Here is a 12,238-nt window from a genome sequence, read left to right as displayed (position 1 = left end):
ACGTTATATTATGTACTTTTTTGTTCTTTTTTACTATATGTAATATCTTATTATTATCAACCTTTTAAGTTTTAGTAAAAAAATATAAAGCAAATGAAACTGCTGTAGCAATCTTTTTGGCATTTATATTTATTTGCGACGTTATATCAACATATCATTTTAGTTATATTATGTAACACTAAAAGAAGAAAAAATAAGCCTGACCCTATGGGGTTCCGAAAATTTTTTAATGTGATTTATTAAAAATATTTGTACACGATCAGAAGAAAATCAATTTTTATGGAGGGATAGGGTCGAATATTTATATAGAGGATTCCGAGACGCAACGCCAATTTTTTTTACGAACGTTTTCTTTTTCGGCTAATTATTATTAGAACGTGTGTATTCAGTGAAAAGATTTTTATTAGACATGGTTACGAAATCCAACACTGATTTAGAGATATACCTACATACGCACTAGATATCTAAGGAGTTAAGGAGAAAAAAGCATATAGAAATATAAAGATATAAATATATATAAATATTTATGTAATATATATTTATATTTATATATGTCTTCGACACACTTTTTGAAAATCTTATTGTTTGCATAGCCCCTAACTTTCTGATACTTTTTTCTCTCATCGTTTTGCTTGCTTCTATCTCGCAATATGTGAAATTAGCATAATTTAAATATTTCGATTCCTTGCATTCGAATTGAAAAAGCAATTTGATACGTTTGTTATTAAGTTATTAAGAAAAGAACATGACTTTGTTTTCTTTTTTTTAAGACTATCTTATAACTTGAAATGTGTAAAATATTTCGTACAAGTTAAATGTATTTAGGAGGTAACCTGGTTTTGAATTTAATCTTCAGGAATTTTTATAGAACTATTAAACTTTCTGCATCAAGTTTTGAAGATACGTTTATGGATATTTTCCAGAACTTAATGAAAGAAGATTAATAGTCCTCTTAAGAAGAATTACGTACTACAATAAAATCCAGAACACCCCTTTAAGGGTACTCTATCAATAATAGAATTAATAATCAGAGTTTGATAAAATTTGGTATATTACTAGATAAAGCTTCTGAAGAGACATGGTTAAATTTTTTAAGACCGAAGGTACGTAAGGAAAAAATTATTATACATTTCATTTTTACATATTTTACATTGTATCTCATGAGAAACTAACACTATTCACATAGTGTAAAGCACTTGACAATCAGATATTGCTAGACATGTTCATAATAAAACCCAAGTATCTATTGAAAACGTGTTACTTGAAAATAATTTTTCAATAGCTACGAGAGTCCAAATAAATGAATTACGTCAATGCAGCAACATTTCTCGTCAGCCGCAATGTAAAATATGCAGAATTAAAATTTTTAATAGCTTCTGAGGTATCCTCAGTCTCTAAGAATGTGATCTCTTCCTTTTAAAAGCTTAAATTAGCAGATACCAAAGTTCATCAAAATCTGATTGTTAATTCTATTATCGATCGAAGTCCCTTAAATGAGAAGATTGTTTTATAAGCTTGTAAAGCTTTTTGTATCAGACACGTGGTAGAACGATATGACACGAATCTTATCCGATATTTACATATGATATAGCAAGATGGAACCGTAATTATATATTTGTGTATTTGAACTATACATATACACATATTTCGAGACTGCTTCAAGGATCTCTTAATCATATACATTTTTTCTAACATTTAACAAGAGTGCCAGTAAATTCTTGTATCATGACGAAGCACAAGGCATAAATGAAATTTCCCCATTTTCAATTTTCTTATTCGTAACCGCTCGCTTTTTAACGAAACGACGTAAGTATAAATCGTGAATACCGAAAGCAATCCGTTTAAAGAGGGAAGGAAATCGATAAACGTATATAATATATAATTGATTATGTAGTATATAAACGCATTCATTATTATACTCTATATAACACATTTGGTCGAGATATATATATATATATATATACGCATAGTATATATATATTATAAATACATGAATCATATGTATGGTACATTATATTGTTGTAATAATATTAATAAGCATCCCACCTAAGGTGAAAACTGTAATAATTTATAATTTTCTTTTCTTTTCGTACACTCAGTTTTATTATAGATATCTAGAATATGTCTCGTGAACAGTACTTGTACGAAGTGAGCATACAGACTCGGTTTTTCGAATATACATACATATATACATACATACATTATATACTTCTCGAGATCTGCGTATGAAACTTTCGATATATAAAAAAAAATCATGTAACTGCCATGACTAAAGAATGTAATTTTAATTTGTCGAATAGATAATGTATTTTGAGTTGAAATAGGAAACGAAACAAATAAAACGTGTAATATGCGATGCATATTGATCGACTTTATTCACGTTTACGATATATAAGACGCAACGTTTCGGATGTGGATTTCGTTCGTTCGAATAAATATTATTCTATTTGCTGAACGGCTCTCTCTTTAATTGATCAGTAGGATGGTTTATAAAAATCGGATGTTATCGAGTGTTCTCGTAAATAAGAGTCATCGTTATTGTTAACTGGATATTTAGTTCAACTATATGGAAAATGGAGAAGGAAACGAGTCAGATGAAAAGTGTAGCTGTATTTAGTACATATAATTATTGCATTATTATATACGTATATACGTACATGTACGTTTAAATACAATGTATGTATATACGCGTATTCGTTATGCGTACATTAAGGTTGTGTGAGCCTTAAGATCTCCACCAAAAGTTTGAGAAATGTGATTTTAAAAGCTGTCCAATATTTTAAGAAAAATTACATTTACAGAAATGGAATTGCTAACGAATAATTTCTAATACTTCAATATAATATCTAATTTGCAACTGGTTTTCAAATCCTACAATTTTCACTTTCTTCTTTATTACGTCTTATTTCGCGTCTTAAATAATATCCTCGAAGTTGATATTATTTCAACTTTAAAATATTAAAACATGTATTAATAGTTGTACAAAATTACAAAGGACTGTCATTATTACATCTATGTTTTTTTATAAATGAAATCAACATTTTGCCATTTTCAACAGGATCATAAGGATTCAAGATGTAATAACTTTTTTAATAGCCCCGCAAACTTTTTACAATTTTCCACAATTTATTAATCTCGTATCTCATCTAACTGTCGAAACTTGAATGCTTTGTCATGATTTTTATTTAAGGGTTCATACAACTTTAATGCTCGTCCAACGACTCGTTCGATTTTGAAATTTCACACGTTAGGCTATATTAGGAATTTGTGCTCATGTTAGACATTAGAGTATGTGAAATACCAATCGAACGAGTTGTACATATTGACTTACTGTTTTCATCTTTTACACACAGTACATACGTGAATCGGAATTCGAAGAAAATAAACTATTGAGTGATATAGACGACGCGCTCATTATGATAAATATTCGAATGCAATAAAGAGATCGTCATTATTCGCTGAAAATGATTTCCTAGCTTTAGGCGACATACGATTATTATAAGATAGAATTTATGCATAGAATGTTGCCTCGTGGACGACATTCATAGTAAATAACTACGTATAGTGTGTTTATTGGTCTTGATAAAGTATGTAAGTAGTATATGCACATTCTCTCTCATATGACACGTATTGGAATGTTTTATTTTAGGCTGACTTCGATTAGAACGCATCTCGGAGGGAGACGATGACTCGCGGATTCGTTTCGGTCGATGAGATAAACGCAAGACTCTCTTGGCTATTTTAACGGGGTCGTTGATGATCCGTGTTTGCATCATTAACCGAATTACCGATTTCAAATCCCTCGAAGCTGCAGCTTGCACCAAACAACACTGATTTTTAGTTAAAACTTGAACCGTATTTTAAATAATTTTAATTCGAGCGAATTGAAATCGGGCCGGTTGAATTAATGAGGATATTTTGTATTTACCGGGGACGTGGTACGCGTAATTATGCCAGGGAACTACGCTGAAATTGAAACGTAAATTGCATACCTCGGGCACGTTGTCAATAGTTTATTTTCTGAAACGTACGCGGTGACGAGTGAGATTAGACCAATAAAAGTCTTCGGAAGAATGATCGTTTTATTTACGTATTGCCGACCGAGGAACAACTACCGCATTAATCTTATCAATTATTAATACGCTTTTTTTTCTCAATCGTCGTAGCTTGTGAATAAATCGATCGGTTTATACAAAATTTTTATCGATTTAATTCCGCTCCTCACTGTGATTTAATCTTGGATAGATGGCATAATAGATATAGAATATAAGTGTGTTTCATACACTTACGTAATTAAATAATAGATTATTATCCTTAAGGAACGAAATGCGTCATTGAATACATATATAATATAAAACAAGTGCAATATGAAAGTACAAAATTTTACGTTTCATTTGAATTTTGTATATTTTACAAAAAAGAATAAGAGAGAAAAGAAGTGAAAAAGTTAGAATATATGGATACCAATTTCCAATATTCTAAATTCTCTTATAACTGTAAGAATTTCGAAAACGTTTTACTATCAGAATCTTTACTACGTACGTAAGGCCATGTCCCTGATAACGTACTTATATAGCGTTCAGCTTTTGAATAATATTATTATCGAAAAAATGAAAGAAAGATTTAACGATATACAATTTTCTAATCACTTGAACGTTATCCAGAATTTTTGTATGATCGAATTTCTATATTCGAACGACGAATTCCATATTCTGATGGATCGATATTTAACAGTATGAATATATTAATTAAGTAGCTCCAGTAGTGGTTTGATTTTTCGCATAATTGTAGAGTAAATGTACATATAATTATTTTCCAAAAAAATACTCATTGTTAAATGTATATGAGGGGAAACTGTTATAGATAAGGCTATTATCGTCATTTATATTAATTGAGATAATAAACAACGTTTCGATTAAATAAGATTCATTTTATTGCTTGTATTCTATTTGTTAAGTATTTTTTTCTAATGTCGTGAAGTGTTATAAAAACTACAGTATTCTAGATAACGTTTACTTTATACTATACATCTTTACCTATTGAATTATTTTATTTTTATGTAGATAAAAAATACAATCTAATTAATTCTTGTTTGTTTAACACAATTACTTAAATCTGAAATTATTACCACCATTTCATCCTTTCTTATTAGAAAGAAGTTTTGTAAACAATCATCACACGTTGGAACGGCACGACAAAAAGAAATATTTGCATATGTAATTATATTACTTGCTTAACGTACCAGCGACACAGTTAATTTAATGAAATATTTCGGTGAACTTTTAACGCCGCGAACGAATACCTTTCGTTGACATAATTTTTTAGCCGCGACAGGATATCGGCGAAGCGCCGTCTACCTGTTGCATTCACGACTACAAGTGTGCTATCTAAATTCCAGTTTCATCTGATATATCCTTCGGGACTGGGAGAAAGAGGAAAAGAAGGACTAATTGGGTTTCTGACTCGAGATTTTTACCGTTACGTCCTCGGCGTATTCAGTTTCGTGGATAGTGAAAATACCGAGGTACGGCTTGTCGAGTTCGAAGGATATCTCAAATGCTCGAACGCTTGTTACACATTTTTACTGGGAATGCTTAATATGCTTACCCCTGTCTGTTATGTCTTGCCTCGGTAATGTTCTGCTACTCGACGATATTTGTTCTGGAAATGTGATTTTGAGCAAACTTTAAAACGAAACAGGATGGCTTTTCTGTGTCCGGTTCGCATACGTCGTGGAAAGAAAAAGAAACGTGAGTACGAACGAATATATACTGTACAATTTTATTCGACAGATTCCCGAAGTCAATTTTAGTTCGTGTTAACAGTTATTCCGATGCGATACAGTTCAATTTCTTTCTTATTCGGATTTCGTTGTTCTCGTAGAATTTTCAAAATATTTCATTGGAAAAATTTCTATTTGAATATTTCTTCTCAGTTAAAATTACAATTAAAAATGTTCAATTGTTAGATATTGAAAATATATCATTTTGTAGGATAAACATAAAATATGTAATGCTTCAATCATAAAAGAGCTGTATTGTTTTGAAGTATTAAAGAGCAGAGAAAATGAAATTTGTATAGACTCATTAAAACTGATAATTACATGAAGCAAGCGTAACAATAATATACTATGATTTCTATGATGCAGCTGGGGTGCATAATTTTAATTTGGAGAAGGATTGTGCTGGAACAGGAGGTGCAGGGCTTGGTCTAGGCACGAAAGTGCCATTGCCTCCTGGTCGTATAACAGGAAGCGCTAGCATTGAAACATTAGTCAGAGTTGGTATAGAAAAAGAGAATGGACTTTCGCCAGACAGCAAAATGGTGATTGTTCATGACTTTACACCCTGTGTCGATGACGAGCTTCAAGTGAAACGTGGCCAGGTAAGTTGCCTTGTTAAATGAAATTTCAATGTATGTAAATAACTTCGCTTGTTATTTTGTTCTAATTACTTCTATCCTTTGTGTATACAAATATCTACATTTTGAGTCCACATTATACGGGGTGGGGCACATAACTAAAACCAGTTCGATCTCTTCTAAAGTAATAGTTTTATAAAAAATCTTTCAAATAAAAGTTGTATGATGTCAAGGGGTATATGTGAAGTATTGCTTTTTTTTATATTGAACCATGCATTTCTTATTACACAATTTGATCCATCTTGTCATTCTCAATAAAAAAGTGTCAATTTATTTGTATCAAAGAACTATTGAAAGAAATTAAATTCTTTGTGACGAGCCTTATAGATAATAACTGAATAAAAAGAGAACTAATCATGTTGAATTATAACCCCCTTCATATCATATAACTTTTATTTGAAAAATTTTTATAAAGCTGTCACTTTAGAAGAAATGGAACTGGTTCCAATTATGTGCTCCACCCTGCATATGTAAATATTGTGTAAAATAATTGTTTATTCATTTAAATATTGTGTTCTGGCACGTTGAAATTAAAAAAAACTTGTCTTTTGTTCGTATTATTTTGTTCTGATTTTTGCATGTTCTAGGTTGTAAATGTTTTATATAGAGAGAATGATTGGGTGTATGTAATAGCAGCTGATACACGTATGGAAGGCTTTGTACCACATTCATATTGTGCACCTTACACGTCTCAGCTTGCTGAATTAACTCTTGCTAGTCTTATGAACAATGTGAAAAAAAAATTGCCCAGATCTAACGAGACTGATTGCGATTTTGCTGGTACAGGTCGTTCTCAAACAGTAGACGCACAGCAAACCGACACTGGCTCGGCGTCCGACTGTGAAAGTTATGCTCGTAACGTCACTACTGCCGATGTAAACGTTAATAGATCTAATATCACACAGTCTCAAAATTCTATACAAACTATATCCTCTCAGCCAGATGTGCACCCTTTCTTTAAGGTACATATATTTCTATTTAGACATTATAACTTATATTACGGATTTTATGCATTCACAGAAAACATTCGCGTGAAAGAATATATGAAAAATCCATTTAATCTACAATAATATCCATTATACGTATGCACGAGTATTTAAAACCAACAGACCGCGATTTACATTTGATTTTTTAAGTCTGAAATTTTTTAAATTAGAGTTTTATTTTGCATAAAGAGCCCGCAGTTTAATTATAAGAGATAACAGAATTTGTATATTTATGTATATCTGTATGATGTAGGATCCATCAGCTGGGAGGTACATTGTACTTTATACTTTTGTGGCTAGAGATGAGAACGACGTTAGCGTTGAAAGAGGCGAATTTGTAACCGTATTAAATCGAGACGATCCTGACTGGTTTTGGGTACTTAGACATTGCGATGGTAACGAGGGATTCGTGCCATCTGGCTTTGTTTACCCGGGGCATGTCCTTCATTCATATGCAACAACGAATACTACGACCACCACCACCACTACCGCGGCTACGACGTCCACGGAAACGCATAGCTTAGGTTGGTCTTCATCTGTTTCAAATTCAAATTAAGATGTACAGCTATCCAAAACGATTCTCGATCAATTGCATGGTGCGTGCTAAATGGGTCGAGAATCGTTTCGGATAACTGTAATGTCACTTTAGTATCGTATTTGTTACGTTCCGATATGAACCGTGAAGTACAGGAAATTTTTTCGGGCGCCAGAGTGGTGTTACCTCTTAATAACGCTGGCAGGAATTCGGAATTTTCGATACCGCTAATTATACGGTACATCGGAAGGGAATGCGCGCCAAGAATTTGGCTACTGTTGATTTATTGCGAAATATGATTCTAGGAAAAGGAAGTAGCAATGTGCCAGGGAACGAGTCACTGCAGCAGAAAGGTTTACGAGATTTTCGGGATGAGACGAACGGCACGGAATTAGTTGTACTTTATGACTATAAGGCGCAGGCGCCGGATGATTTATCTGTAAAGAGAGCGGACTGGATATACGCGGATTTAGGAAATCAGACCGTAGACGGCTGGCTATGGGCGTACGCGCCTAAGACTCGAAAATATGGATTCATTCCAAAAGCATACGCTCGGCCTCCAGCTATGACGAGCTTATAACGACATAATTTTCTACTTCACCTCATACGTTATGCATATATTCAAACAATAGCACGCTATTACGTAGATTAAGGTGCTCGTCCACTTGTGTCGTGCTCTCACATCGTATCACTGTTGCGTATCATTAGGAACGGGTAAGCGTTACATCATAATGTTATTTCTGAGATTCCGTGAAATAACAATTACTCCAAATTAATAATCATCAGGAACTATTTCAGTTGGAATATTGTAATAGTTATGTAACAAATCGTACAGTAAATCATGACTAATTCTAATAAAATGCTTCAAGTAAATGAGTTCCATATAATAATTTTAATGAAAAATAAGTACTCTTTAAAGTTGCCAATTTTTTATCATCTGAAAAATATGAAAAAAAATTTTTGTACGCAATGAGCTTCTGCATAAGTTTTCAATTGCCTAAACAAAAATTTCATCTGTGGAGTGCATATAAAACTATAAAGTATTAGAATTTTCTCACAGACATATGAGAATAAGCCAAGCACCCAAACGTACTAATAAGACTTCACATATGTATATAAGAACGGGGTGCAATGATGATATGATAGGAGAATTTGATCCAAGTGAATCCGCACCTTCGCGCGAAAGGTATTCGAGAAAGATGTTGCCAATTGTATACGTGCATAGAAAAAATATAATTTTCTTCGTGTAGGTATTATTATTAACGCCGTTAATGGGAATGTTGGAATCTAATTTTATACATATATATATATATACATACACACACATATACATATACACTTTTGTAATATATTTAATGTACAGTAACATTAACATTGAGCGTAGCACAATCTGATGTAATGTGACTGAGGAGACCTTCGTGCAAAACTATACAATCACCTGTTGAAAAAATGTCTCGCGGACATTGAGCTGTTCTTAATGAGTTCACCGGACCTGTGTATGTTAGGGAACGTAAGCCTTCATTATCTATCTTGTCCACAGCCTGTTGTGGAAGTAGCCCCATTTTCTTATTACACACATATCACTTTTACTATGTACATAGCTATTAATCATTTTGTTTAACGAACTGTTCATTACTTTTTTCTTAGTTACGTAATATACCTGAATACTGCATAAAAGCTTGTCTGTCGAATTCCCGATATCCAATCCAGCGACCCAGGCGATGATTATGTCCCTTTCCTCGAAACTTTTCTGCTTATCAATCTTCTCATTCAACGTGTACTCATCAGTGCTATGCAACCGAGCAGCTAACACCGGTAACGGTAAACGATTTCGGTACTTCGGGTTGATCTGACTGCCGTTAAATAATCTTGCAACAGGTTCTCTTGTTGTGAAGATCATTAATTGATTATAGCGATTATTCAGTACGACCAAAGTCCTTTACTATGGACAATGAGCTACATCCTCAGTAGCAAATTTCCTCTTTCGAATACGTACTTAAAGTACATTATATTTAGTATATACTCACGAGAGTTTACCGGAAACTAGAAGGAGGGCTAGACATCGACTGGAACCGGAAGACAGTGCACTGAAACTTATAATCAGTGTGCTCTTTATACCCGGCTCGACGTTTAGAATAGGCACCTCCGGGTGATCGAAGATAAAATGATGCGTTAATGCTGAAAACGCTACGTTGATCGCGCAGTCGATTCGCGGACATCGGATCGGTCTGCGAGAACATTCTGCGGTAATTTGTCCGTTGACTTTCGCTTCGTACAAATCCCTATTTCCCTTTTTGTATAAATTACAACAGCTCTGCCTCTGCTTGCCGCCGCTGTCCTTACGTTCCTCACGAACGTTCTGCTGTTCCCTGATCTGTTCATAGTCCAGAGTCTCCTCGAAGTCGTCATTGTAATATCCGATCGTGTTTCTTTCGGTATTTGGTATCATGGAGTAGTAATTTTGATTCCAACATTTATTATAGGATTGTTCGAAGTTGGTAGGAGCGCATTGCTGCGGCCGTTGATGATGCCTCGGTTGACATTCCGATTGTGGCCGCGGCATTTGCTGCTGCTGCTTCTTCGATCGCCCGTACGAGGAATTCAAACTGACGTTGCTGTCTCGCGACAAATTCGTACAGGACTGTTGATGCTGCGCGTGACATAGTATGCAACCAGGATCTGCTAAAATGCGATCACGTCCACTCGATCAAAATGATGATTCTATTTAATTTAAATTTAACGGAATATTCACTGAGCGAAAAAAGGTCTAGTTATCACGTTTCATGTGTCTTTTCGGAGACGAGAATTTTGCGCAATAAAAAACATCATTCCGAAGAGAGTTTGTTAATTAACCTGATTGAATTGCGAACCGCTGCGTGCAGCGTTGACACAAAGCATGCCCTTTGGAACAAAAGACATTTTGATTAAGATTAGAGTTTATGTTCCCGAGAGTGAGATGACAAATGGCACAGAGTGCGAGTATCGCGTTCTCATGCGATGTTAATAATTCTTCGTCCTCGTTCGTCGCGTCCTCGCATTTGATTTCTTTTTGCATCGCTGCGCCGATCCTAAAATGTTTATCTTCTTGTATGCTGTTTTCGTCACTCTGTTCTTTCACTTCTGCGCGCTGAAAGAATTCTTTTATGCCACCGTTATACTTTCAAATTATAAGTACAATAAAGGGGTAATGTTACTCTAGCAGAGAGTGGCATTACTCCTTAAATACTTCGAAAATATTTTATTCCAATGCCTATAATAAGATCAAGATCTAGTTATTTAAAACGAATCTTGGTTTATCACTAGCTTTGAATTCTAAACTACTAATAAGGGTACATCCCGAGTTTTCATTGAATTTATATCGTTTTTAGTATCGTTTGTATTGTTTCGGGATGTTTCCTCGTGAGTCACGTGCCTCGGCCTGATTCTTTATCGGAATGCAGCTGGGTTTGTTAACTCGGTGATTTTCTTTTTCCATTTGTTTCTTCGGATTCCCGGGTCAGCTCGCGTATCACGTCGGATGATAACCTTTTTAATATTCGAATCGCGTTCTGACGCACTGCGTTTCCTTCGCTGTGAAACGTTACAACTGTTTTCGTCTCGGACAACTGTCACTCGTTGTCTTTTCGCAATATTCACCTAACGTTACAATTAGTACAAAATTCCTTTGAGTACATTGAAAAATGACTACAACGCTTAAAATATATAAATAATGCAAAATGTATTGGTTCTCACCGGAGAGATGAAAATGATAAGAGATTTTCACAGCGGAAGAAAGCACACTGTTACCAAAAGAAGTATCGCCAAACGTCCTGTTTGTTGAAATTGTTAAATCCGACAAATCGTCGATTTCTCTGATTTTGGCGTCCTTCACTGATCAACCCTCGGCGCGATATTCTCTTTAATATCGCCGGCGAAATAGATAGAATTCGAACATACATGCAAATAACTGCGTCTATTGACGGAAATTGTTGCCCACTTGACTTGTCTGTAATTTATTATTTGATCCACGTTTTACATACATTGACGATGTAAACTTCGATACGTATGATTTGCCAATTAGATTTAAAGAACCATTTTGACACCTGACTCCTGTCACTTTCCGATACCTTCAAATATTTACGAACTTTGAAGAAACAGGTAACAACATTTTTTAAATTACGCATTCACAATTTGTACATAAGAAAAATCTTTTATTTTATATGTTTCTGGCAATATTTTTAGGCTTTATCTCTCTTTTTTGGGTTTGATACAAATTCTTTGCCAAGAACTGGTTTCTTCAAGCAATTCTTTTTAATCA

General features: G+C 34.0%; 2 protein-coding genes across 3 annotated transcripts; one reads left to right on the top strand and one right to left on the bottom strand.

The window, feature by feature from the left end:
- Positions 1-5,084: 5,084 nt before the first annotated feature.
- LOC108630384 (Dachs ligand with SH3s) lies at positions 5,085-10,512 on the top strand. 2 transcript variants are annotated; one of them, XR_003389832.1, is made up of 6 exons: positions 5,085-5,750; positions 6,149-6,384; positions 7,008-7,382; positions 7,660-7,930; positions 8,247-8,655; positions 10,425-10,512. XR_003389832.1 is itself a non-coding variant. In XM_018033681.2 (5 exons), the coding sequence occupies exons 1-5, from the start codon at positions 5,702-5,704 to the stop codon at positions 8,519-8,521; spliced, it is 1,206 nt and encodes a 401-aa protein (XP_017889170.1). In that variant the 5' UTR covers positions 5,085-5,701; the 3' UTR covers positions 8,522-9,246. The 2 variants fall into 2 exon arrangements, 1 of the variants encoding a protein (XP_017889170.1); XM_018033681.2 differs by lacking the exon at positions 10,425-10,512 and having other exon boundaries at positions 8,247-9,246.
- LOC108630265 (uncharacterized) lies at positions 9,270-12,104 on the bottom strand. Its single transcript, XM_018033447.2, has 5 exons — positions 11,961-12,104; positions 10,795-11,098; positions 9,969-10,620; positions 9,602-9,824; positions 9,270-9,482 (listed from the first exon to the last, which is right to left on the bottom strand). Exons 1-5 carry the CDS (start codon positions 12,102-12,104, stop codon positions 9,294-9,296), a joined length of 1,512 nt encoding a protein of 503 aa, XP_017888936.1. The 3' UTR covers positions 9,270-9,293.
- Positions 12,105-12,238: the final 134 nt, after the last annotated feature.

Source organism: Ceratina calcarata, unplaced genomic scaffold, assembly GCF_001652005.2.
Source record: "Ceratina calcarata isolate Rehan_Ccalc_2016 unplaced genomic scaffold, ASM165200v1 scaffold72.2, whole genome shotgun sequence".
Taxonomy (NCBI): Eukaryota; Metazoa; Arthropoda; class Insecta; order Hymenoptera; family Apidae; genus Ceratina; species Ceratina calcarata.
The sequence above is the reverse complement of the archived record's forward strand: the minus strand, read 5'-3'. Positions and strand labels throughout refer to the sequence as shown.